At 53.5% G+C, this 26,966-nt stretch overlaps 1 protein-coding gene and 1 long non-coding RNA gene across 5 annotated transcripts in view; one reads left to right on the forward strand and one right to left on the reverse strand.

The window, feature by feature from the left end:
- Positions 1-16,146, forward strand: LOC115500412. The gene is made up of 2 exons (XR_003964528.1): positions 1-347; positions 15,136-16,146. It is a non-coding gene; the product is annotated as an uncharacterized LOC115500412 (long non-coding RNA).
- The window catches only part of DCAKD (dephospho-CoA kinase domain containing), a 27,177-nt gene continuing 6,387 nt past the window's right edge, over positions 6,177-26,966 (reverse strand). For 2 of the 4 annotated variants that reach the window (XM_032591089.1, XM_032591090.1), the window contains exons 2-5: positions 15,218-15,450; positions 14,375-14,578; positions 10,823-10,910; positions 6,177-7,439 (exon numbers count right to left, since the gene is read on the reverse strand). In XM_032591089.1, coding sequence (XP_032446980.1) covers positions 7,061-7,439; positions 10,823-10,910; positions 14,375-14,578; positions 15,218-15,329 — 783 coding nt within the window. In that variant the 5' untranslated portion in view covers positions 15,330-15,450 and the 3' untranslated portion in view covers positions 6,177-7,060. Of the gene's footprint in view, positions 7,440-10,822; positions 10,911-14,374; positions 14,579-15,217; positions 15,451-26,232; positions 26,336-26,966 lie in introns of those variants that run through there. The other 2 variants (XM_030294788.2, XM_030294789.1) reach the window with 2 other exon arrangements.

Genomic DNA, 26,966 nt, shown 5'->3' on the forward strand with positions numbered 1-26,966 from the left:
CATGGGTAACCCTGAGCCCCGAGGAGTCGAGGTAAAGGCTCTCAGAGCCCTAAGCCTGAGACCCGCAGCCTTTCCCCACACCCTTTCCTCCCACCCAGAATGCCTGTCACTCTGTCTGGCAAGGCAGCCATTTAAAAATGTCAAATTATTTGACTCCAGTTCCCTCAAGGGGTTCTCGGAATGGAAACAACATTGAGCAGGGAACTCGCACATCTTTTTTTTTTTTTTTTAAGTCATCTCTATGCCCAATGTGGGGCTTGAACTCACAACCCCGAGATCAAGAGTTGCATGGCTCCACCAACTGAGCCACCCAGGAGCCGCGGCTCCAACTTCTTAATTGCTTGCCGGTGAGTTTCTTGCTCTCTCACATACCTTGTCTCCTGTATTCCTTCACAAATGCTCTGGGAGGTAGAGTGTCGGCCCCATTTTACACATGGGAAAACTGCTTCAATGACTTGGCCCGGGGTCATAACATCTGGAAAAAGGCAGGCCTCAACTACAGCCCAGCTTCCTGACTCTGCAGGGCTCACCACCTCACTCTCTGCCATGGGCGTAGCCTCCTGGCACTCAGTCTATGGTGACCTTCAGAACCCTCCAGCCTCCTTCACTGGCCCAGCCTTGGGGTCATGGTTCCGTCTGCTCACCTTCAGGCCCATCTAACTCCCCATCCTTGACACTGAGAAGCATCTCTCTGGTTGTACCCAGATGCACCCGGGCTGGGGTCAAACCTTTCCCTGACGGAGCCGGAGTCCTGTTTGCTCAGCCTCTGCCAGGGACTCTGAGGGGCTGGCTACCCCTGCTTTCCCTTTGGTATTTTCCGGTAGCTTGATTGAGTTATTTCCAACTCAGTGTTTCCTTACTTCATTCTGGAACCTATTTTCCCCCCTAGCAGGGCTGAGAACTAATATCTATGGAGAGTCACCATGTGCTAGCCCAGTACAGGGCTTTATCCTTCTCTCCTGTTGACTTCCACAACAACCCTGCAAGGTGAAGGTTGAGCCTCTTATTACAGATGGGGACACCGAGGCTCAGGGAGCATAAATAACTTCTCCTAGGTCACCCCGAGGGTAAGAGGAGTTAGTGGGATTGGGGTCAAGTCCCTGTGACCCAAAGTCCTTGCTTTGGAGCTCACTCTTTTTTCTTTTTTTTCTTTTTCTTTTTGGAGCTCACTCTAGCTCACTCCCAACTGGGGGCTGTCCCCATCAGACAGGCCGGGTGAGGGCGGGGGCCAGACAGCGCAAGGCGCGGCGGGAATCAGCAACGAGGACCCTCCCGGGAACTTTTCCCATTGAAAATCTGTTCCCCTCGCGGCCACGGGTGATGTATGGCTGGAGCTGATGAGAAACGTGCGGCGGAATGGAGGCGGGCGGCGCGTGCGGGGGCAGCGCGGCATTGAGATTCCGCGGGGCGCGGGGGGGGGCGGCGCGGGCCCCTGACACGGGCCGGGTAATTGATCTGGAGGTGCCAATTTGCAGCAACTAAATATTGGTTTCTGCCTCTTCCCGCTCCGCACTTCTGCTCAAACAAACTTCAATTAAAAGCGAAAAGCGAAGGGGGGGGGAGGGGAAGGCGGCGCGCCCGGGTCCCCGCGGCCCGATCGATGGCGCGGAGCCTGCGGGCTGCGAGAGCCGCGCGCAGGGCGGGGGGCAACGCAGACGCGGGCGGGGCGGGCGCCCTCTTCCGGATCGCCGAGCACCGGGCGCCGGGCCCTCGAGAGGCAGAGCCCGGAGGAGGGCCGGCGGGAGGCGGGCGCTTCGAGTGGGGAGCTCGGCTTAATCAGCACGGCAGAGCTCGGGGAGCCCCACTGCGTGCCAAGCGGGGAACACAAATAGGGCCAGCCTGGACATCCCACTCCGGACGTCCAAGCCTGTGTTCTTGGGCAGGTGCCCCGGGGAAGGAGGGGCCCCAGGGCGCTGACCCCCTTCTCCCAATGCACCCACCAAAGGACTTTGATGATGGCCTTGCCCTTCAACAGCATTCATTCGGTGTCTTTCCTGGGCGCCGCAGCGTTCCTGGCGCACTGGGAGCCTAAGGCCCATCTCCTCTCCTATTGTCTCCCCTTTGTCTACCCTTGGGTTGGCCTAAGCACTTGGCCTGTATCCAAGCCGGGCCCGACCCCTGGTGGGGTCTGAAGGAGAGGGTTTGTAATTGGGAGGAACAGTGAGATCCTGGGCAAATGGGGAGGGGTTCTAGGGAGTTGGCTACAGCCTGGGGCAGAGGAAGGATCTTGGGTCACAGTTGCCTCCTTTTGGCATTCAAGACAAACATGGCAACAATAGTCATTCACTGCACAGAAAAGTTTCTGTCCCTCAATGATCTTTCAGTTCTTTGGGGGAGAGACCCTAGTGCTGGAAAGGGGAGGAGCTAATCAAGGTGTTGGGAAGCAGAGGGATCTCAGGGTCTGCGGAGTGGGGTAGCCCAGAGGGGTAGTTAAGACTGTTCTGGGAAAGATGTGCTGAGGGATGGGGGTGGGGGTGGCAGAGGCATCCAGGTCAGGTGGAGGGTAGGAGCAGGTTCAGATGGATTGACATGGGGGAGTTGGGGTCCTTCCATCTGAGTTAAAGTTTCTTGAGGGCCGGGTGTGGGAGGTAAGGCAGAGGGGCTGAGAAGTTAAGTGAGGAAGTCCTTGTCCCCTCCATATGGCTGTCCCCCACCTTTGGGGGCAGAAAGGTGGCTTCCAGACTTACCCCTTCACCGAGTGAGGCTGATGCTGGTCCACTCAGCTGCAGGCTGCAGCCCTTTCTTCCCCTCTCCCCTTTAAACACCCTCTTCTGCCCCCCCCCCCCAGGATCCCCTTGGTTCCCAGCTGGGTTTGGTAACACAGGTGCTGCTTCGTGCATGGATGGCTTCCAGGCACCCAGATGTCTCTGCAGGGTCCTCTGGGCCAGGGAGGCCTGGGATGCCTACCCCATTCCCAAACACAGGGCTCTGGGGGGAGATTGGTCTCATCATCCACCCCTTCTGTCGCCTTCTATTCCAAGCTGTTGCCTCACCTCCCGGGCCCTCCTCATGGGCCCTCAGTGCCCAGTTCTCTTCGTGGCTGGGATATGGGTTCTTATTACAGAGGAGCTGGACCCAGAGCTTAGGTAAGGATGAGGAAGAGCCCATGCCTGGAACTGCCCTCAAAAGCACCCCCCCCGCCCCCTCCCGCCATCCACCCGTGCTCCTCCCACCCTGGTCCCTCCTAAGGGTGCCGCACTCCTCAGCTGAAGCCAAACCGCTTCCCAGCCTGCAAGCTGGGCTCCCGCTCCCTCCCATTCCCTCCCTCCCTCCCTCTCTCCCTGGGCGCTGAGCTGTGGAGCAGAATGATTCCTGTAATTGGCCAGCAATCGCGCTGCCGACTTTTCTATCGACATGCTGGTTAGCTGGAAATTGTATTGGAAATCTGAGCGACAGGGAGGGGAGGGTGGGAGCACAGGAGGATTGGGCCCCAGCTAGGTGCAGCCTCAGCTCTGTGGGTGACACAGAGGAGCCACGGCCAAGTCTCTTCTGAAAGGGAGAGGGAAAGCAGCCCATAGGGCCTCACTACCCCTTTCATTTGGCTCCTTCTCTTCTGCCATCTCTGGTGTGTGTGTGTGCGCGCTGCGCGCGCGTGCCCGCATCTCCCCTGCCATCACTATGTGGCCCCAAGGCCCAGGGTCATCATGCCCCCCCATTCCCTCTTCTGCCCCTGAGACTGGTTCCTCCTGACCTAAAGTGCTTTGTCAGAACAAGGGGCACTTAGCAGACCTGGCGTCCCTCTGCCATCCAGTATCCAGCCAAGGAGGCTCATTATGGAGTGTCCCGAACCTCCCCCTGCCCCTCTTCAACCTCCCCAGGAAAGAAAGAAACTGGACATCTGAAGAGGAGTTGACAGTAACTCCTAGACAAAGACCCAAGGTGTTAATTAAAGCCGCTGGAAGTAGTGGGAGGGGCGTGTACTGGGGAGTCCAGAACTGGTGACTGTGCTGTTGGTTACTTGGGCCGACGACTCAACCGTAAATTCTAGACCTGCTTCCTTCACCCCTTCGCAGAGTTGACAGATTTCAAGGAGATAACTGCGTGAATGTGCTTTGTAAACGGTTAAAGCTCTGCATAGTTACCCTAGGGCCAGCCCGAACCTGGGGATGGGGACGGTTTTAGGGCCTTGCCTGTCGCCTTCGCCCCAACCGAGAGGCCGTGCGCAGCCTTCACTGTGTCTTTGTTGTTCCGCGGCATAGGTAAGGCCCCAGAGTCTGGGAATGGGGCGCGGGGCCCAAGCGCGCAGGTGGAGGCTGGGAGGCCGGGGGTCCCAGGCGTGTCATCCTCGCGGGGGTGGGAGGGGACACATCCTCCCGCCCCGCGGCGCCAGAAGCCCGCGGGGCCCGCAGCTCTAGCAAAGAGGACTCGGCGAGCTACACCGCTTTTTAATTAGCGCCCGGGGCAAGGCGGCGCGTCCGCACTCCCGCAGCAGCCGCTTGGCAGGGGATCAGAGGCGCCGGAGGTCCGGGAGCGGAGGCGGGAGCAGGACCAGGCAAAGTTAGTAACCGCTTTGCAAACGCCCGCTGCGGAGGCCCGACCCCCAACCCGGGCTAGTGCTGCCACCTGCCGGCCGGAAGGGAGGCCGCCCGCTCCGGCGCGGGGCTGGGCTCCGGGTGACCTGGCTCCCGCTGTTTCCTCTGGAGCCCGAGGAGCGACCGTGAAGTCATGCCCCTGGGAAAGTAAGCCTTATTCTTCATTTTTTCCTCTCTTTTTAAAACGTGAGCTCTACGCCCCATGTGGGGCTTGAACTCACGACCCAGAGTCTCATGCTCTACCGACTGAGCCAGCTAGGCGCCCCCAGTAGGCCTTCTAAGGCTGCCTTGGGCTACAAAGCCTGGGAAAGGGGAGCGGAAAGGAGCGAAGTGGGAGGTGGGAGGTGGGGCAGGACCAGGGTACCAGGAGGACTGGCTGGTGTTTTCTGTACACCTTCCAGTCTGGCCATCCTCTGACATTTTTGCATCAGATTCTGCAGGGGAGAAAAAAATTTTTTGGAACTGTACAGTTTGCAAAGGGTTTTCACTGTCCTCCATTTAAGTCCTTTGATGGAAGCATTATAAAGCTAACTTGATAGAAGAAGCTCCAGTCAGGAGGTCACATTAAGGAGGCAGAGGCAGTGGGGGGAAAGGGGGGGCGTGGTGGGCAGGTGACTCAGTAGGTTAAGCAGCCGACTCTTGATTTCAGCTCAGGTCATGATCTTATGGTTCAAAAGACTGAGCCCATCGTTGGGCTCTGCTGCTGATAGCAGGGAACCTGCTTCCGATTCTCTCTCTCCCTCTCTCTCTCTGCCCCTGGGAAAGGCCTCACTCTCTCAAAAAAATTTTTTTTCTTAATTAAATTAAAAAAAAAAAAAAAAAAAAAAAGGAGGCAGAGCCCGGCTCTGCTGCTCCCTGAGAAATCTCAGAGGTACAGCCAGCAGGGGTCCGGAGCCTGGCTCTGTGACCTGAATCCGATCCCTCCACCTCTCTGGGGCGGGAATCAGTGATCGGTTATGTTAGCTATAGGGTGTTGCGCATACAGCACACTGTCCAGAACGTCACAGGCATTCATGAGGAGTCATTTTCTCAACGACTGGGGGGACAGGGCGCTGTAAGGGGTCCGTGCCTTTTCTCCTTTTCCTCCTCTTGCCAGGTCCCACAGAACTGGGTCCTATCCTGCCCTGCCACCCCTACCCCCTGCCCCACTCCCACACAGCCAGACACCTCCTTGCTGAGTCTTTCTTTGCCCCTCGGGGGTGTGTGGTGACTTAATGAGCTGGCCTCCGAGGTATAAGCAGCTCTGGGAAAGGGGGCACTAAATATGGCCACCACAGCATTTGCATTTGTCACACTCATTTGTGGCCTTAATAGGCTGCTGGCCGCAGGATCAGCACCTCAGCAGGTCTGCCAGCTCCGGCAAGAGAGAGCTGAAGTGTGCGCTGGTCTAATTGGTCAGGGAAGGAAGATGAAGCGAGCGAGTGGGAGGCCGGCCCCAGCACCTCCACCCACCTCCCACAGGGCACGCCTGGGCCTAGATGGAGTCCTCCCGGGGCCCCACGAGAAGTCAGAGGGCTACCGGAGAGGTGGAGAGGTGAGGGACCCAGGCCTCAGTATGGGAGGAGACCAAGCGTAACTCCTTGGTCACAGCCACATCGGGAACCTGTCAGTCCACGGTGCGAGAGGAAAAACAGCGCAGGGCACTTCAGATCAACACTTTATTAAGCACCCACGGCAAGTCAGGTTCTCCGCCAGAAACACAGAGATGAACAGTCCCTACCCTCTAGGGGCTTACAGTCTAGTAGGAGAGACCACCCAGCTTTTGGCAGATTACAGTTCTGTGGATTAAAGTAAAACACAGCGGAGGGGAGAGAAGGAGGCTATCCCAGAGCACCTGACCCAGCCTGGGGCTTCAGATGGTGCTTGAGCTGGGAGTTAACCCACTGCAGAGAAACAAAAGGTATTCTAGGTAAGGGAACAGCACAGAGAAGGCACAGGGGCAAGAAACAGCCTGCTGCGCGTGGGCTACCAAGAGTTCAGGGCAAAGAGGACACGGAGTGGGAGGCAGACTGGTGGCAGGTGGTGAGCAGGTGTGGGGAATGCGGGAGAAACGCCAAGGTGGGGCAGTGGGTCATCCCCCGAGGGGCCCAGCTACAGCATTACCTACGAGGGAGTTCTCACTGCATCCTGGCCCAGGGCTTCAACCTAGAGAATCCTGTCCGAAGGTGGTAGCCGTTGGTCCAAAATTATTTCCCTGCTCCACATGGCAGGTTTCGGTCATGATGGGGCATGTGCTTGGAGGAGGGTTCAGGCCCAGGGAACCTCCCAGCTTAAACACTGCCGATGGCCACAGAGAGAGTGCTTCTCACCCGCACCCCCAAGAAATTGGCACAGTTTCCCACCATCGCTTTCACGCCCCATCACAGATACCATTCCATAGGTGGTTCCAGAGGGAGGGGCCCGAGGGAAGGTGAGGAGGAGTATCTACTGACAGAGGGCTGTTTCTCTGCCTCAGACAGGATGCACTCCAAAGAAGGGTCGGCCCAGTGCAGGGCTCAGCCCAGATCACAGGGCGTGTGTGCTGAGGGCTAGGGAGGAAACAGGATGCAGTTGTGACCTGCTTCAGCCTCTGAGGAGATCAAGGCCTGGGGCCTCCTGCGCTGGGAGTGCCCAGCTAGGGGAGGGCAGGACGGTAGCGGGGCGAGCAGGTAGAGGAGGCCCGCAATGCCGGCTAGACCTGTCAGGACCCCCAGCCTCAGTGGCAGGTACTCCAGGGAGCGCTCCAGCTCAGCATGCAGGAGGATCACCTGGCGTTTGGTGACGCTCCACTCCCCCGAGTTGTCTAGGACGTGGTGGGCCATGCGGGCCTTGTCTTTCAGGGGCAGCTGGGCCTTGATCCGGGCCTCCGCGTCCTCGCGGTTCAGGTGGTTCCGCCGCATCAGCCGCGCCAGCTGTGTGTCCCGGTCACTAAGGACAAGACAGGAGGGCTGCTCAGGCATTGTAGGCCCCAGCCTCCCTCCCACTGGCGAGTGACGGGCGGGCAGCCCCTTCCCTCAACCCTCTTTCGGGCCCACAGTCAGGGAGGGGGCCTACCCCCGCCTCACCTCACTCTCTGAGGACCCCGGCAGCATGGCGGGCTACCTGAGCCCCTTGGCGTAAACAGCAGGGGGAAGGGCTGCAGCAGCTGTTCTCTGCCATCTGGGGTCCTGCTGCCTTGCCACTAGGCCTGAGATTTCCCAGTTGTAAGACGGGAAGATCTGGTCATCTGGCATCAGCTACATCCTGGATCCCTGGACGGGTGACCTTTACTGAAAGGCCTGTGCCCGCCAGCCGACCGCTTCCTATAGTTCCCCTGGGGCTTGGGCCTGCTGCATCCCAAATAGCTTTCCGAGCCACCGCAAAGACCCCTCTCCTTGCTTCACCACCCCCACCCCTTCACATTTAGAGCCGAGGTGGTGGCTGCTGTGCTCGATGCCAGTGACAGAGTGGGACAGGCAAGCCCCAAGGTGCTTCCCCTTAGAGCAAGGACTTGAGAGCTGGATCTGGTCCTTGGGACAGCGCCAGGCACCACAGATTAAGCCAACCACCAGCCAGTCGCCTAGCTCCAAAAAAAAAATTCAAAGGAAATAAAATGAAAAAAAAAAAGAAAGAAAGAAAGAAAGAAAGAAAGAAAGAAAGAAAGAAAGAAAGAAAAAAAGGGCCGCCTGGCTGGCTCAGTCAGTACAGCATGCAACTCTTGATCTTGAGGTTGTAAGTTCGTGCCCCACAATGGGTGTATAGATTACTTAAAATCAAATAAAATCTCAAACAAACCAACCAAAGGAAATTCAGAGTACGTCTTTCGCCCCCTCTGATACTACCACCTAGGTCCTTCCTCGGGAAACCCCCATCTTGCCTTTGGCTACACAGGAACCACCAGGCTATCCCGTGGGGTCATCTCAAACCCCTCTCTAGCTCTATGGCTGCCCGAGCCCCTCGGTGAGAACAAGAGGGGGTGGGCTGCTGCAGCTGTTCTCTGCCATCTGGGGTCTCTCCGCTTTGCCACTAGGCCTGAGTTCTCCCAGTTGTAAGATGAGAGGATTTGATCACTACAGTTTGGTCTCCACTTAGGTGTGGCCTAGACCAGAGGCCCTCCTGGGATGTGTCTTCTGCGGACAGACACAACCTGAACACCAGTTAATTCCAATGCCACTCAGAACAGAAGGCTCCAGAAAGTCATTTCTGGCTGGCCAATGAGAGAAGACCTTGTAGAAAGATGGCATCTATACTGGCCTTAAAAATAAATAGGACTTCTCATCATTTCCTCTGTTATGGGGACAGCATCCTCTCAGGGTCGTGGGGCCGACCCCTGTGTGGCTAAGAACAAGGACTGGATCTTAGGGACACTGCAAATCTGGGGCTGCGGAAATCTGGGTGAAAGCATGGAGGGGGCTCAGGGCCACCTGTGAGGGCACATCCTTAGAAGGTGTGGGCCTAGAGCAGAGGGCTTCCTGGAATGGGAAGGCAGGGCTCCCAGACAGCCTTTCCTGGGGCTCAGACACAGCCCCATATGGTTAGTTTAAGGAATGATGCTATTTATGGTAATAAGATTTTTACCCAAACCCTTACTCCTCAGTTGGCAAATTCCTCAAAAATGTGAATAATCATGTTTCAGTATAATCACACTTTGGTAAATGCCCCATATTATTTCAAAGGCACAAGGGATAGTCGGATAGTTAAATGAATCCATGAGGGGATCTTTAGTTTTGTAAAGTGTAAATCTCTTTTATGAAAAGCGAATAATCACTCATTCACATGTCTCCAGCCTCTCTCAAACAGCACCCGGGATTCCAGCAAAGGTTCCTCTGGCTGATGAGCGGGCCTGAAGGATCTGTAGAACAGGCTGAATCTGGGGGCGCCCGGTTGGCTCTGTCAGTTAAGCATCTGACTCTTGATTTCAGCTCAGGTCATGATCTCACAGTTCATGAGTTTGAGCCCCACATGGGGCTCTGTGCTGGCAGTGCAGAGCTCGTTTGGGATTCTCTCCTGTCTCTCCCTCTGCCTCTACCCCACTTCCTCTCTCTTGCAACATAAATAAACTTAAAAAAACAACAACAACAAAAAACAGGCTACCACAGCTCTCTCTGCTCTTAGTGAACAGACAAAGCTGGAAGGAAAGTGCGGCGAGAGAAAGGTGACAGGGCAGGCGTGGGTCTTCTGGTGACTGCAGATACGACCAGTGTTCTCACCTCTACTGGAAGATTCCCCCACCCTTTTCTGATCCCTTGGTGCAAAGTTCCAATTGTATTAAGACCCCAGGGCAAAGTCTTCATAGAGCGTACTTGGCCTCAGTTGACAGTCTTTCACAAACAGGGCCTAAAGAACCCAGAGAAGCTGCAGGTTTACAGGGGAGATGTGGGCCAGCGGGGGAGCTATGAGGATGCCTGAGTCCCTACACTGGGCTCAGCAGAGTCAGACTGGGCTTTAAGTGGCAGCCTCGGTGGGCAGCTGCGGGGGAAGGCAGGGTTATGCTTAGGGCATGAGCACTCCGGGCCCCACCTCCCGTGTGCTAGGAGCCTTCCACGCACCAGTCTCTGGAGAGCCACCCTGTGCCCAAAATACCCACAGAGCCAAGTGCCCACCTCTGTGTCTGTTGTACTTGTGGGTGGCATCCAGGAAGCTTCTGGGAGGCAGAGACACCCTGCAGCCTCATCTACTCTCACCCCACTGGGACTGTGACTCATTTTCTCTGACAGTCTGATCTGGCTCTGTTTGCCAAACCTAGATTCTGGTTTGCTTCGTGTCCTGAGGGATTCTGAGAACAAAGCTCCTTCCTTAGTTGGACTCTGACAGATCCATCCCGGCAACCGTCCATTCACAGGCGCTGCCAATGGGTGACCCTGGACACCCCCTCAAGTAGCTTCCCCCTCAGGTTTTCTCTTCTATAACTCAGAAGCATCAACTCCTGCTCTGGAGACCTCATGCTGAAAGGTAAATTGAGTGAAGTAATAAATGTGGGAGCTGTCTGAAAATTGAGAAATGGAGAGGAGGGAAAAGGGATCCAGTGACTAACAACATGGTAGCTCAGGGCATCGGGGCCGAAGTGCCCCCAATGGCCAGCAGGGGGAGCCCTTCCCAAGCAACTAGGGAAACCTGGGGGCCTTCACTTCCCATGCCTACCTGGGGCATATCTGGGTCAGGCACAGAAGTGGTACCTACAGTCTCTGGACACAATCGCCCGAACCCCCAGTGCCTCCCGGTCGCCCAGTGGAGTAAGGGCAAAGCGATGTGGGCCATTTCTCAGGTACACGCTTTACTCCGAGGGCCCACCTTTCCAGCCTTGGTCAGGCCTGGCCCTGACACACACTCACCAGTACACGACCACTGTGTGCTTCATGTACTTGAGCAGCTTCTTGGTCTCAAACAGCAGGGGGATATCCAGAATCACATAGCGATATCCTGGGGAGAAGCCAGGAAACCCACAGTTTAATTTTGCAAACAAACACTGTGTTAGGCTAGGGAGTAGAGGTGAAGCCATTGGCCCCTACCATTGAGAGCTCTCTAGCAAAGGGGAGACCTTGCAAGGATAGGCATAACCTGAATGCTGGCCGGTTCTGATGCCATCCATAACAGAATGCTACAGGGTCACTCCTGACCAGATGAGCAGAGAAGACCTTGCAGGAGGGATGGCGTTTATACTGGTCCTGAAAACCAGGTGGGACTTCTGATACTTGAACATGAGTTTCCTGAGGTGAGGGTCCAGGAATGGGGGGAACCAGCAAAGCATGCGGAGCAGCGAGGTTCTGCTTCTCTGGCCGTAGAGGCCTCGCACGATGGGTGACGAAGCTGGTGAGGTGGTCAGGGGAGGCACAGAGGGTTGAGTTCGCCTTGACCTTGAACCTAAAGAGTTGTTATTTGTGAGTAAGGAAATGACACAGCCAGAGTTGGAGGAGACTGGGGAGTTTCCAGGAGGAACCTGGCCCTTTCTGCCCTGTCACCCATCTTGGCTAGAAAAAAAAACAAAAAACAAACAAACAAACAAACAAAACAAACAAACAAACAAACAAAAGTGCGGCTCTCTGTTAAAGAAGAGTCCTGCATGGCTCTCTCCACCAACTCTTCATAAAAGGCTCATCTGCGGGCAGCAGTAGTAGCCCCAAAAGGAAAGAGGCTGCTTCTTGGCACAAGAGGCCGCCTCCAGCCAGGGATGGCAGAGGCTGGTCTGGAGGTGGTGGGCGGTTATGACTAATAAAATATAACTTGCTCCAGTGAGGGAAAAGGCACTGGCTGGCCCTCCCAGTACGAGCCAAGGCCAGTCAAGACCCACAGTGAGAGGGCGGGTGCCCAGGCTGCCCACACAAAAACACCATGAGCTGCACACTCCCAGTTCCCTTCGGGCCAGCGTCCCCTGTGTATGTGCAAAACGCTGGCGGGGGACTGGGAGCAGTGAGAGAAAGGGATGGGCGCTGCCTCTGCCCACAGACGCCCGCCTGGCCGGGATGGCCTCCCGCCACAAACACTTCCAACCAGAGCCAGACACACATCACACCGGTTTCGGGGGGGGTCGTGGGGAAACCGGCACTCCGGATGACGCAGGGAACAGGGGAGAGGACCCAAGCTGCTGGCTTTCCTGCTCCCCACGATCTGCTGCTCAGGAAGCCCAAGAAAAACCTTCAGCTGAACGAGGGGGTTAGGATAGTGGGCTCCGATGACACGCCTGGGTTTGCAGCCCCCCGCTTTCCCATGTGACTTTGGGCCCCTTCACAAACCTCATCTGTGAGTGAAGGCCACGTCCCTCACAGGAAGGTGGTAAGGACCAAGTGAGCGAAGGCATGTAAGCCACTTGGCGCCTCCTCACCCAGACGTTCCCCAAGTGCTCCGTAAATGATGGTTATTATTACCACCATTCCCTGGAAGAAGGGGGGCCGTTCAATGCCCCCGTTCCCCTCCCAGCTCAGAACAGGAGCCAAGACCAGACCTTCTCTGGGCCTCTTATCTCCCTTTCCTGCTCCGCCTCACCTCCCCTCTCCCCCCCACTGTCCTTTCTCCTCGGGCCCCTCTCGGGAGCTCAGCTCGTGGCCAGCTCTTTGGTTCACCGGCAAAGGGCTATTCAGCTGTCACATCCCTCCTGCTTGATAAGCTCTGCAAACTATCCTGACTCTATTAAGACATCCGTCTGCCTACACAGAGACCTCCCCAACAGCTGGTGATCTTATCTGACGTTTGATTATACCAACTTTGACAGTTGTATTTGTTATACTCATCAGGGAAAAACTGGGACTGTGGAAGCCACAGCTGTCGTCCCCATTTTTCACCTTATCGAGCTGAAAAGAGCTTTCTAGCTTTTATTTAAGTGGTGGTGGTTGGGGAGAGGGGAGGCTGGGTGGATGACACAGCAGGGGAACTTTGGAGCGGGTGACATTATCCAATGCTTAATTTCAGAAGGGGAGAGCCGCTGTGGCCTCAAAGCCCTGCAGATGTACTTGTAACTGGCCAGGGAGCGAATGCGAAAGGGCAGGACTGAAAGGCAGAAGGCTTCGCTCCTGGGTGGGGGACAGGAGGGGTCCTGGCGCAGACACAAGAGGCAGGACAAAGGCAGAAAGAGTCCAGAGACGCTCCTTGAGGGAAGAGAGAGGGAGGGGGGCCTGCGGCAAGGGGCTGAGATGCAGAGCAAGCTGGTCCAGCAGGGAGAATGTCTGGAGCCCATCCCTGCCCTGGCCAGAGCAGGGGAAGAGGGATGGGGGCGGGGGAGGTCAACGTCATGGATGCCTGTCATCTCTTTCCTTCTGAAGGGAGGTACAGGCCAGAGGAATGTGGAACCTCTCCCAACCCTACATAAGAACTTGATGCGTGAGAGAATAAAATAAGGCGTTTGGCCAAGATCATAGTGCACAAGCCAGAAGAAAACCTAGAAGGCTGCCCCATGCCCTCCAAGAAGGGAAATCTCTGCATCATGATTGATGATGGGGAGACAAACAGCCAGGCCTTCCACTCTGATGCCCGGGCAGGCAGAGACATCTGCCAAAGGCTGGTGGGCAGATCTACAGGGCCCCTCGGCCAACTTTCCCGCCCGATCTCATGCCACTGCTCTCTGCTCCTCCACTGCTGGTGACTGACCCCATCCTGCATGATATCAGGTCACCCCTGCCCAACACTGTCCTATAGAACAGGGCTGGCACCGTGGCTATAGCTTGGGAAAGGCTGACAACCTCTACTAGAAGTTTCTTGCCAACTGAGCACAGACTCTGGCTTTTCACTCTCCTTTCTTTCAGTCCTGGCACATGTCAGGCTAACTCTCTCCACTGAGCCCTAGCCCCAAAGGATTATCCTCTGCTTAGAACCCCCCACCCTGCACCCGCCCTGGCCATCTGGGACCCTCCCCGGTGTCCAGTCTGTAAGCTTTCCCAGGCAGCTCGACCAGCACCAAATCTGACTTTGACCGTGGGTTATACTGTGTGGTGATCGACAGTCACTCATGTGGACTCGGTTCCCCTAACAGTTTCTCGAGGTTGGCATTATTAGCCTCACTGTGGAGAGGATGGGCTGGCTCACTCAACAAAGTCACACAGTTAGACGCTGTGAGACCAGGACTTAAACTCCAGTCTCCAGACTCCATTATTCGTCAGCTGGTATTACTCCCATCCCTGCCAGAAAAATCAACTTACTTCCTGGGGATCGCGGCTCAAAAGCCTCAAGTGTCTCTTCTCATTCAATTGTCAACCTCTTTAAATGCTGAGGGACATGTGTACCTTTCCTCGGGGGTTGGCACAGGGCTCTGCGTGGGGGGTGCAAAGGAACAGTGTGAACTTGGCAGCCAGGACAGCCAGCGCCTCTGTCCCTGGCCAGACTTTCTGCAGCGGAGGAGGGCCCTGGCCCTGGAAGGAGAGGGCTCTGCCTCACCTGTCCCAGGCCCTGGCTCTTACCTCGGAGGAAGTACTTGAAGGTCTCCTTCATCATTTCCTTGCGGATCTCAGGGTGGGTGATGGTGTTGAGTAGATGCCGCCGGTCGGGCTGGTTGAAGATCAGGTCCCCTAGGACCTTGCGATCGATGTTACCATTCTCCAGCAAGACCTCGGTGCCAAAGGCCTCCACGATGCGCCGGTGGGCGGGGTATCCTGGCTGGACAACTGTGGCATGAGGAGGGGGCTGGGTCACTCTCCAGAGCCTCCAGGCTAGCCAGAGGCCCCCGAATGACTAGGGACAAAATGATGGGGGAACCCAGGGGTGCCTCTTTCAGTTGGACAGAAAACGAGAGGAGGGAAAGCAGTTAAGGAAGAGAGCAGAGCGCGCAGAACCCCTCACGTTGGTCACAAGGTGAGGTGAAGGAGAGGGGAGAGGAAATGGAGCGGGGAGAGGGGAAGTGAGGGGCAGGGAGCAGGAAATCAGACCAGGCCTGAAGGAGAAGGCTGCCCCCTCCTCCGAGGCCTTGAAAGGGCTTATAAAAAGGTAAGATAGCGGCGCCTGGGTGGCTCAGTCGGCTCAACGTCCAACTTCAGCTCAGGTCATGATCTCACAGTTGGTGAGTTCGAGCACTGTGTTGGGCTCTGTACTGAGAGCAGGCCTGGAGCCTGCTTCGGATTCTGTGCCCCTGTCTCTCTCTGCCCCTCCCCCACTCATGCTCTGTCTCTCTCAAAAATAACCAAACATTAAAAAAAACTTTTTTTAAAAAATAAATAAATAAAAGGTGAAACAAAGATGAGACAAGATGGCAGAAAGGGGCGCAGGGGAGTTGCTGTGCACATCCCACCCACCACCTTCCAACTCACCGTGCCGGGCGATGACGTCAACATCAACCACCGCACAACCCAGCTGCTGGAACACCTGGATCACCGAGCTCTTGCCTGAGGCGATGCCCCCTGTCAGGCCCACCAGGAACATCTTCCCAGGAAAGAGGAGGCCAGCGAGAATGCAGAGCCGGGAGGCGGGGAATTACCGGAGTAGGGTACGCTTGGCTGGCTGGGATGGCCCACCCCAGGAACACCAGAACGACCTGCCCTGCCTGTGGACGACACCAGGCCTGATAAGTGTCATGCCCGAATGACCCGGGGAGAGGGAGGCACAGGAAGGGAAGGGAGACGCAGCCTGCCCACGCAGAGTGTGGAGTTCTGAGCTTAGGGAACTCTGGATCCATCCGAAGATGGAAAATTCTCTCAGGACAGGCCTCCAGTAGTCTTTAGAAAACACTCATAAACAAGGCAAACAACACGGTATAAATTTAGCAATCAAAATGCCGAGTAGGCAGAACAAGGTCAGGTGCTGCAACGCAGAGTGCTTTCTGGAGGCGGGGGTACCCGCTATAGGCGAACTTCCCATAAGAAGGGCACACCTGTCCCTCCGTAGTGAACCCAAGGCACTTTCCAGATGCCCACAGAGCTCCCCTGTCTCTGCCACTTTATAGTCTGGGGCACTGAGGCTCACAGGGAAGAATGTCCTCCCACCCCCCACCCCCCCCAACCCCCCCCCCCAACCTCCAGCACCAACACTAAGACCGTCTAGGTGGCTAGTTTAGACAGAAGAATCCTTCCTCTTCAACCAACAAGTGGCCCAGACGGGAGAGCTCAGCGGAAGCAGTGGCTGGTGGTGATTAGGCCTGAGGTTTAGAGGAGTATGGATCTTGCCCAGGAGGAATGTGAGGGAAGGATGACAGGCTGCGGGAGAGAACTTGGCGTTGGAATTTGCGGCTCTCTCAGACTGAGCAGCAGCAGCATAGAGGAGGTGAGGCGAATGGGCCTTTTCAGATCCAGTTCCTCCACTTACAATGCTGTGCAACCCTGGACAGGTCGCCTGTCTCTCGGAACCTCAGTTTTCTTGTCCATAACATGGAGGTGATGGAACCTATCTCATAAGGCTCTCTGCAGACTGAGAAAATGCCTACAAAGCCCTTCACGCAGTAAGTGTCCCGTAAAGGAAGTGAGGACGGGAGGCAGGCGCTGAAGTCACACCGCGAGGCACAGAGACTAAAAGAGACGTTCATGAAGTTACGTCCCCATTCTTGCAACCTCAGACTATCTCACAAGAGACTTTTTGTAAATGTTTATTTTTGAGATTGAGAGAGAGACAGAGAGCGAGGAGCAAGAGCTGCGGAGGGACAGAGAGTGGGAGACAGAAGATCCGAGGCGGGCCCTGTGCTGACAACAGACAGCCCAATGCAAGGGCTCGACCAAACCGCGAGATCATGACCTGAGTCAAAGTCGAATACTCAACCGGCTGTTCCACCCTGGCACCGCTCACAAAAGACTTTTTTCAAGTCATGTTGCATTTTGGGGAGTAAACGGGGTTACCAGGTCTTGGAGTCTGCTCCCAGGTTAGAAGAAATTAAAGTGAAGGCCAGGCCTCTCCCACCCCTCCCTGAGCATCAAATCACTTCTCTAGGACCTTGAAATCTGTCATGGGTTTTGCTGGTTTTTTTTTTTTTTTATATAAAACGGCAGATTTACTGTCCTAATTACACTTTGCTTGAGCTTATACCGAAATGAGTTTGCCTCCCCTGAGGACACACCAAGTGACAGGGGGAGGCAGCTGCTCGGATGTGGGTGGTGGGGGGACCAGCCCAGAAGTTTAAATCTGCCCAGGCTCGTCCTCCCAGGGCAGCCAGGGGCGGAGAGAGGAAAATACCCACTAGAGTCGTCATCCAAATGGAGAGATCTAACTCAATTATTAAACGGTTTACGAAGCAGCGCTCCTCAATCTGGGACTGGCGTCGCCCCCAGGTGGTCTCCCTCCAGCTGACACAAAGAAGACTTAAGGACAGGGTTCAGTTGTCAAAAAAAATTTTTTTTTGTTCACTCAGCTGAAGCTGTGAAATGGAAAACCCAGCAACAGCATTGTAATCCCAGCTCTGTGCTGTTGTCCCTAAAGCCGCGAGCTTGCTTCTCCTCTGCAGAAGGCCGGTCTGAAAGCATGGGAGTGGGACCTGAGGACAGGTGGTGGCTGAGGGACAGCGTAAAGGCCAAAAACCCACTGGCCTCTGGCCCCTCATTGCTGCAAGCAAGCTACTGTCACCTGGTCATCCAACTTTGCCAGACGTGGCTGAAGGGGCCCCAAAGAGCATGGGACCCCAACTCCTGCCCTTTCACGGGACCAGGACCCCTCCCGAGACACACCGAATCACAATCTCTAGCGATCGAGGGGCCCCCGGGTGGCTCAGCGGTTGGATGTCTGACTCTTGGTTTTGGCCTCGGTCACGGTCTCACGGTTCGTTGCGTTCGAGCCCCACATCAGGCTCCAGGCTGACAGCAAGGAGCCTGCTTAGGATTCTCTCTCTCCCTCCCTCTCTGCCCCTCCTCCACTTGTGCATGCAGGCACACTCTCTCTCTCTCTCTCTCTCTCTCAAAATAAATAAATAAACTTAAAAAACAAAAAAAAGAATCTCTAGCAACGGAGCTGCCTTGGCAGTTCTGTGTTACAGGCTTGGGATCGACTCTAACTCTTCATTAAGGACCAGAGAGGGGAAGGGACTTACCCAGGGCCACAGCTATTAATGGAGCCCTGAATGGAATTCAGGCCTCCCACCTCTGAGTCTAGATTCCTACCTTAACGTATTCAGGGAATGAAAGTTTAATTTATCTTTAGAGTTAGACAAAAGAAGGACAGTGAATCTGGCTCTAAGCGGATCGGTTCAGAACCAAAGCAAGATGATTTCTAGATGATCGTATTGGTGCTCTCCCTCTGCAGGATAGGCATGAGGTCTTATGGACAGCAACCAGAGCACAGATGGAAATTCCAGGCTCAGCTCTGTCCCAGACTCCTGGGGCAACCTAATGAATCTCTTCCTTTCTCTGTGCCTCGGATGACCATCTGTGGAAACAGACCAACAGCTGCTTGGCCTCTGTCAGGAAGGCCAAGGGGATGAAGGAGCAAATGCCCTGGGAGGCCGTGGGCCCCTGGCTGAAAGGGGCCGGACAAATACCAGCTGTTCCCGTCCAGTAAGCCCCTCCATAACTCATTCCTTCACCAAGCGCTGACTGAGCACCTCTGCGCTTTGCAGCTCCGCGCGGGGGACTCTCAGGTGACCGAAGGAAAACTTAGGTCTTGCCTCTCAGGAAAACTGGAGGGGGAGACAGTAACAAATGAAACCAGCCAAGTAGAACACGGCACCAGCAGGTGAGCCAGAGTCATCGTGTGGTACGCCCCCTGGGCCTGGGTGCATGCATGTGTGTGCGCATGCGTCTGAGTGTGGCAGGGAGCACCCCTCCAGGCTTAGCCAGGAGGAAAAGAAGGCTGAGGTTTCGACTGCCTCTGAGTCTCACCCAGACCTGTCTGGTAGCTCCTCCCCAGGCACCCAGCGACAAGTGACCACCTCTTTAACCCGTGTTCCTGACCCTCTTCCTGCTCTGGCTCAAAAGTCCTTCTCCAGAATCCACTTATTTCCCCTCATTCCACTGCCATTTACACACAGGCAGTGAGAACCTCACAGCAACTCCTAAACCTGGTCCTGATCTGAATCCCCTGTGAAACTTCAGAAAAGGGACAGAAACCCAGGCTCTACCCTAGCGTCCCAGCCAGCTGGGCACCAGAACCGCTGCTAAAATGGAAGGTTATAGACTGGAAGTCGAGAAGCCTGGGTCCCAGCCCCTCGGCACTCTGCCATAAAGCTGTGTGACTGCAATAAGCCTTCTAATCAGCCTGGCCCAGGGTGGTTAAGTGCTCCATAAATAACAAATAGCTCATCCCCCAAATGTCTGCCCCTGCCCTATCCTGTCTCCAAACCTGTAAGTAAGGGGCTGATGCTAACAGGGCATCAGCCCCAGGGGAGGCTGTGAGGCACACTGGGGCTCTCTTCCTCCCTTCTGTGGTTCAGCACTTCCCAGAGCAGTCCATAGATACTCGCCCTGGGTGACCAATGATTGACAAGACCGCTGGTGGCCCGGGAATCCTCCTCCTCGATACCAAAAGCTGTTCCCAGAGCTGGCTTGGCTGAAAGAGGAAGGACGACCCCAAGTCCCATGGTAACAGAGAAAAGCTAATGCCCAGTACAAGAGACATGGAAGCTGGATTCTGGGAAGTAATCCCAGTCCTGAATTCATGAGCAAGGCAGGACTCCAACCCCAGGGGAGCCACAACCAAATCCTTTCTTCTCCCTCATTCTTCCTGTCAGGGGAAAGATGGCAGGGTGTAAAGGAAAGGGTAGGGACTTGAGTCACAGAGGCTGGGTCTGCAGCCTGTGAAGTGAGGATCAAATTCTATTGTGCTCTGTAAATGGGGGAGGGGTCCCTTTCATTGAGGTTCCCCAAAACTGCCTTTCATTTTTTACCTCTTGGGCCCCAACAGCCTAGAGAAGACGAAGAAAAAAACATTCAAGGAGGAATAGTCTTGGGGCACCTGGCTGGATCAGTCAGTGGAGTATGTGAGTCTTGGTCTCAGGGTTGTGGGTTCGAGCCCTACATTGGGTATAAAGAATAGTTAAAAATAAAATCTTTAAAAAAAAAAAGTCTCTCTTGGAATCTTCTCTGGCAGTGTTTCTTAGGGAAAAATGAGAGCGGGCTGCTGGCTTCTCCATGGGCCTCTAGACAAAAAAAAACCCATGGCCCTGGGTTGCCAGTCCTACTTCTGACTCCACTGGCCCCACCCTATGAACCTAAGTCCCATCACCCTGTGCCCAGACCTCTGCAGTGGCCTTTTGACTTGACTCTCCAGTCCCCTGCCTACCTTCTCCCAAGACAGCCAGGGTCATGGCTTAAAGTGGACTTCTGATCACGTCACTTAAAACCTTCACTGCCTTTGGGACACCTGAGTGGCTCAGTTGGTTAAGCGTCCAACTCTTGATTTTGGCTCAGGTCATGATCTCACGGTTGTGGGATGAAGCGCCACATTGGGCTCCGTGCTGACAGTGCCGAGCCTGCTTGGGATTTTCTCTCCCTCCCTCTCTCTGCCCCTCCCCAACTCGTGCTCACTAGCTCTCTCAAAATAAATAAACAAACTTAAAAACAAGCAAAACCCCTTCACTGCCTTCTTCCCTCGCCTCCTAGCCCGCCCCTCTTTGACCTCTCTGCCCCCCATCAAGGAACTTGTTGCACGCCGGCCTTCTGCCCCCCAATGCACAGTCTCTTTCCCTCCATGTGCAACACTGTTGCCCCTGCCACCACCAGTAGTGCCCCAGGCACCACTCAAAGCAAGAGTAGAGTGCCTGCCCCCTCCAAGCAAAGCCTCCACGCTACCGAGGGAGGAGCGGGTGTAAATAATCCGCTCACAATGTGTGTGGTGAGGTTAGCGGGGAGCATATCCAGAGCGATAGGGGTCGCTGTCTTCAGTAAGGACCACGGAGGTCAAAGTGAGGACCTGAAAGCAGTGAGAAGGCACCACAGTTCCACTCAGAGCAGCCTTGTCCACCCGCCGACTCAGATCAGGCCCCCGACCTCTCTCTGCGCCATTCTTTTCCTTCCCTGTACCCATCGTGTTTGTATGACCGTTTTCAACGTGTTAGATAAAATAAGCTCCACGAGGCCACCCGCCATGTCGTTTGTACCCCTCTGTCCCCGGCATCTAGCATAGTGTCTGCTGTCTATCCATCATGTACCAGGTGAGTAATACTGCTCAAGTTACTCGACCATTCTTTGACTCAGTTTCTTCACCTGTAAAATGGAGCTAATGGCACCCACCCTGAGTACCTGTGAAGAGTAGAAGAGGTCATACATGTAAAGTGCTTACAACAGTGCCAGCACTCACCCATGCTCCCTATTAGTTATGAGAAAGTGTATGAAAAGTCTTTATAGAATGAATGGCTGGACGGTTCCGTGGAAAAAATACTTGGGGTTGCATTCTCCTGTCAGTGGCAAGGGGGAGGCTAGAATCAATCTCCCAGCCTGCTCCCTTTTCCATTAGAATATGCTGCTTGAGGCTAGTAAATCCCTCCTGGGGGGGTAAAAAAAAGGAAATAAACAAAACACCCAATGGGTTAAACAGAATAAGAAACTGATACTTGAATGGACACTCTTTTTTTCCTCCCTTGGGAGAGCTCAGGACTTAAGTTGGAAGCAAGTTCTGTTTCTTTGTGTGTCCCAATCAACAGCCCCAACCTGCTTGTGCTGGGGCCAGGACCTGGCTCCCTCATTAGCTTCCAGCCTCCTTTCCTCCTCCTCCTGCAGCCTCCCAGGATTTAACACTGGGCATGCCTGACCTGCCAGACACTTCTCCTTCGAATCGCTTTCCAAAAGGGATGTATCCATTTTGCTTCAATGATCAATATAATCATTCATGAAAACGAGTCATTCCCCGCCTTGGGACCCAATTATTTTCTCATGGAACCAGAGGTTGCAAAAATATATTGTTTTCCAGTTAACTAGTAAGAGCTATTTTTATCTATGGTTTCCCCACTCCTAATCTTTCATTATTGGTGAGAGGCTGCTGTTTAAACCTGAGTCCAAGTTCTCGTCTGCTAGGCCTATTAAGTCACTACCTCCTCCAAGCTGCCAATTACCTGGAGGGAGCCACAAGAGAAGGTGTTGGCGGTAAGTCCTCCTCTCCCTTCTCCTCTGCCAACACCAAGGGAAGGGGAGGGAACAGGTCACTCTTCTCGAGCACTCTCCAAGCACAAACCATCAGTCCAGGGAGCTTTTATGTGTGGGCAGGGAGACTGTTTGCACTGGACTACTATGCTGGTGCTTATGCAGAAAAAGGATCACAGGGAAGACCAACTCTCACGGGCTTCAGAGTCATGGGGGCCTCAGCTGGGGTCTCAGCCCTGTCCCTTAACTAGCTGTGTGGCCTCGGGCAACTTCAGCATTGTGGGCTTACTTCCTTGCGTATAAAACGTGATTAATAATGACTACTCATGGGTTTTATCAGGATTAAATGATGTAACGTATGTCACAGTCACCTCATCTTCCCCAGCGTGTGTGACACATCAGTCATTGCAATCAACTCCACCTGCACCCTTTTGGTTGCTCAGGCCAAAAATTTTCGTGTCCTCCTGGCTCCTCGCTCACAATCTTCATCCCGCTCACTAGCGCCCCCTGCTGGCCGTGCCCACCCTGCACCTGCACAACCCAGCTAGACACCACAGGGTCCATCCACTGGCATTGTGCTCCTGGATTACTGCAGTAGTCTCAGAGAAATTCTCTTATTGCCACCTTTGCTCCCCAACTGTTGTCTATTCACAATACAGTATCTAGTGTGAATCTTTAACAATGCAAGTCCGGGGACGCTGGGTGGCTCAGTCGGTTAAGCGTCCGACTTTGGCTCAAGTCATGATCTTGTAGTTTGTGAGTTCCAGCCCCTCGTCGGGTCTGTGCTGACAGCTCAGAGCCTGGAGCCTGCTTCAGATTCTGTGTCTCCTTCTCTCTCTGTCCCTCCCCTGCTCAAGCTCTCTCTCTCAAAAATAAATAAACATCAAAAAAAATTTTTTAATCCAAGTCCAATAATTTCACCCCTCTGCTCAAAACCCTCCAATGGTTCCTCTCTCACTTAGAGCACCAGCCAAGTCTTCATAGGGTTCTACAGGGGCTTCCGGATGGCCATGGGCATCTCTCCCGACATGTCCTACCACTCCCCTCCTGATCTCAGCCCTCCAGACACACTGGCCACCTTGCTGTTCCTTGACTATGTCGAGCACACTCCCACCTTGGGCCCTTGGACATATTGTTCCCTCCAGATGGAAAGGTCTTCCTCCAGAGGGCTGCATGGCTTACTTCCCTCCTCACCCTATCAGAGACTGTCCTGAATAGCACCCTCATTTCACTCTCTAGTCTCCTCACCATTCCACTTTTCTTCACAGCAGCTATCAACTTAGCACCACCCAACATGTTACATATCTTCATGTTCATTTATTGTAATCTGCCTCTACCCAGAATCTGGCACTACTGTATCCAATGTGCTGAAAACAGGGCCTGACAAGTAGAAGACCCTCAAAAAGTATCTGTTGAATGAACACAAAAAGCACAGCAGGAAAATGTCCAGCTCATAGGTGAGCAGGAACTCAACATTAACTATTTTAAAGTAAGAGCATACCTGTTTCAGAAAGCCTACTATGGGAATCACAAAATCTTTTCCACATCACTTCCCACCCCTACATTTCTGGGCTAACAATTTCTTGGGCTCACAGATGAGGAAACTGAGGCAGAGAGTACATAGGAAGGCGAGGTTTCCAGCAGGCAGGAAGCAGAGTATAAGAGTAGCTGCCCACCATTTGAGCACCATCTACGTGCCAGGGACATCCCTCATCTTGTCTGATCAACACAACAACCAGTAGGTTCTCTGGTTCTTTCCCATTCTAAAGGGGAAGAAATGGAAGTTAAAAAGAAGTTAGAAATTTGCCCATCAGAGTTCTAGGCGATCTTCGCACTGGGGAATGAGAACCCCTGAGGCATGCATGAAGCTCTTCCAAGGGGCACAAAGGCACAGTTTAGGAGGAATAAATTTCCACCTGAATGCCCCCTGCCTCTTCCTCTGGAAGCAGACCAGCTCTGGAATGTCTTCATCCTCTCCCTTCCCAGGTCCCCCTTTCACCCTCCCCCATCTCCTAGGTTTCAAAGAAAGGCACAACTAGTCACCCATGCCAAATCTTGCAAAGGTGCACTATCCCTAGTGCAAAATTGCCCTGGCACCATCCAGGAGCACTTTGAAACATCAGTATTCACGCGGATATGTGCCTGCCCATAGTCACAACATAAATCTTCCTGCTCAGTCAGGTGGTTTCCAAATCTTTGCCTTCAATAGAGTTAAAGGAGGACCTAAAAGAACTGTCTGCCGGCAGGTCATTAATAACTGATTTCAATGACAGCTCACTGTGATATTTTGGCCTATAACTCAGAGGGTGTTCAAAGAATTAAGTAATATTACCACAACAAAATGCCTTCAAGTCCTGCATATTTATTTACATGAACAGACTTCTTCAGTGCTTACGGCCATGAATAAAATCTCTGCTCATTCTAGCAAATATACATGGATGCACACATGAACTTCACAAAGTTCTACTCAGCTTATTAAGAGAAGCATTTCAAATAAAACTTAGGTTTTTGACAATTGATCAAAACCAGTTTTGATCGACTGTGTATTTTACAACTATAAAAACTCAAGTCAAAAGAAATTGTTTAATATTATGACCACAAGACAATTTTCAAAACTGTTTTAAATATTTTTTGTTGTTTGTTGCAGAGATGTAGGACGACAAACCAAAGGCTTTCAAAATCTATCATACGAGAAAAAAATTCTGTGGAGGAAATTAGGTGGAAATATAAGTTCAAGGAAGAAAAATAACAATGTAAAATTTCAAAGGTTAAATAAAAACTGGTTTGTATATTTTTTTTTCCCCCAGAGGATAAGGGAAATCAAATCACTATGGTATTGAGATTCCACTGCACAGGTTTAAATGCCTGGTGTAACAGTTTTATTTTTAAAGTGTCAATATTTACAATTAACCAGAAATCATATCCTTTGCAACTACTGAAACTTTCAGAGAAAATTTTTAGTTATCTGAAAATGTGCCAGTGGGTAGTTTCCAAAACAAACCAAAAGTTCACTGCTTGCCTGCCTTCAGTTATCAACCTTAATCTTTTCTCCTAAGGCAAGGCACCAAGAAAGGATCTGAAAACCCTTTAAACATATTACCCAGGAGGACAGGTTCAGACCTTGCACAAGACATAAGAGAATCCGGTGGGAACTTAGGGCCCTGCTCAAAGAAAACCACCCCAACCAGCCAGTCTACTTTGTATTCATCAGCCAGAGTTCTAGCATTTTGCCTTTCCCAAGACCTAGGTCTGCACCCAGCCAAATCCATCTGATTTATTTAGGTAAAATCAGCCATCACCACCCCTCAACAAAGGAAGGAAGGAAGGAAGGAAGGAAGGAAGGAAGGAAGGAAGGAAGGAAGGAAGGAAGGAAAGGGAAGGGAAGGGAAAGGAAAGGGAAGGGAAGGGAAGGGAGGGAGGAAAGAAGGAAGGAAGGAAGACGCTGAAAACCCGTATTCAAGGCTTCTATTTTTCCTCATCTTTAAAATTAGGACTTAATGTCAAGATTCATTCGGGTGATAATTTTCCCATAACTAAGAGAGGAAGAAAACTTCATAAGCTAACTCAATGACAAAGGTCTCCACTGGGAAGTAGGCGTAGAAAGAAAAACAGGAAGCCAGGCCACCCTCTTTACAAGTGAATGAGTGGGAATCCACCATGCCACCCAGGCCTGGTGTGCGGGTGAGGGGAATCTTCCCTAAAACTTTATACCCAGTCCAGCCTCCCGCGGAAAAGGAAAGTGGAGGTGATCACTCAGCAAAACAGCAGCTACCCAGCAAAGCACTTTCATTCCGCCCGCTCCCAGATGCGCAAACTGGCAGTCGGAACGCTACTCGAGTTCACATAACCGGAAGGGGCAAAGGCTGGATTCAAAAATCAAACAGGTCTGACCACAAGTTCTGAAGTGTAGTGACTTTGGACTGAACCTGCGTTTGAAACCACAATCTCTGCCACAATTTTAGTTGTAAACCTTTCTTCATCGCCACAGATGTAAACAGCACCCTGTTTAGTACGGTTGTTGCCAAGGCAACGAGTCATGGATGCAGAAGTGCTTGACCCAGGGGCTGCTACACAGTACGTGCTCAACAAACTGTCGCCAAGGTTTGGGGGGGGGGGGGAAGGCGCGTACTGTCTGCCCCATCGCGCAGCACGCCCGGGGAGCCTGGGGCGGTACTTCTGAGCGCCCAGAGCCAGGCCCGGCGCCGGGACAAGTCTCGGGGGTGGACTCAGCTCTCTGAGCCAGAAAGAACAAACCAGCCCCGGGGCGCCACCGTCCCGCCCACCCACTCCCCGGGGCACGGCCGTTTCCACCCCACCCCGCGCGGCGCGCTACGTACCCGAGGCCTCTGACCCGGCCTGGGCCGCCGTCGCTCGCCCAATCTCAGAGGGGCTTACTGGGTGGCTCCCGGCGGGCAGGCGGGGCCTTGGGAGGGCGCGCACGTGGACCGGACGTCCGGCCGGCGGAAGGGGGTGGGCGGGTCTGGAGAGGGGTAGGCGGGGAAGTAGCACCGTCCGGGAGTGCTGGGCCGGGTGGGAACCTTAGGGTTACTGTTCTGTTGGAGCCAGAGTCCTCCCAAGCCGAGGAAAATAACCCCGAAAGTACTAGTCCAAAGTCAGGCCTTGGCAATCACTAGCTGCGCAACCTCTGGCAATGGCTGCGGCAGTTAACTGAGCACCTCCAAACTTCAGCCTCCTTAAGAGCCCTCTAGAGGCCTTAGAGCGTTGAATTTTCACAATACTTGAGGTGGGTACTGTCACCATCCCCATTTCACACAAGAGGAAACTGATTTTTATAGGTTAATCCATTTGCTTTCTTACAGTGTCAGTTGGTTGCAGAGCTCATTCTGTACAAACAAGCCTAGCAAGTCACTTACTCGACTAAAGTATAATGATCGCTGCTATACTTGTTGAAAGCATTGAAAATACATAAAAACATCTAATGGTGCCTCACATATCGGTGGGTCCTTAATTACCCTGCTTCCTTTCCCTCTCTCTATAAACTGTACCTCTACTCTCTGCTTCCTTTAAAGTAGGAATCTTGTCTATTTCCACCACCAATAAATATCCCCAA

Source organism: Lynx canadensis, chromosome E1 (genome assembly GCF_007474595.2).
Source record: "Lynx canadensis isolate LIC74 chromosome E1, mLynCan4.pri.v2, whole genome shotgun sequence".
Lineage (NCBI taxonomy): Eukaryota > Metazoa > Chordata > Mammalia > Carnivora > Felidae > Lynx > Lynx canadensis.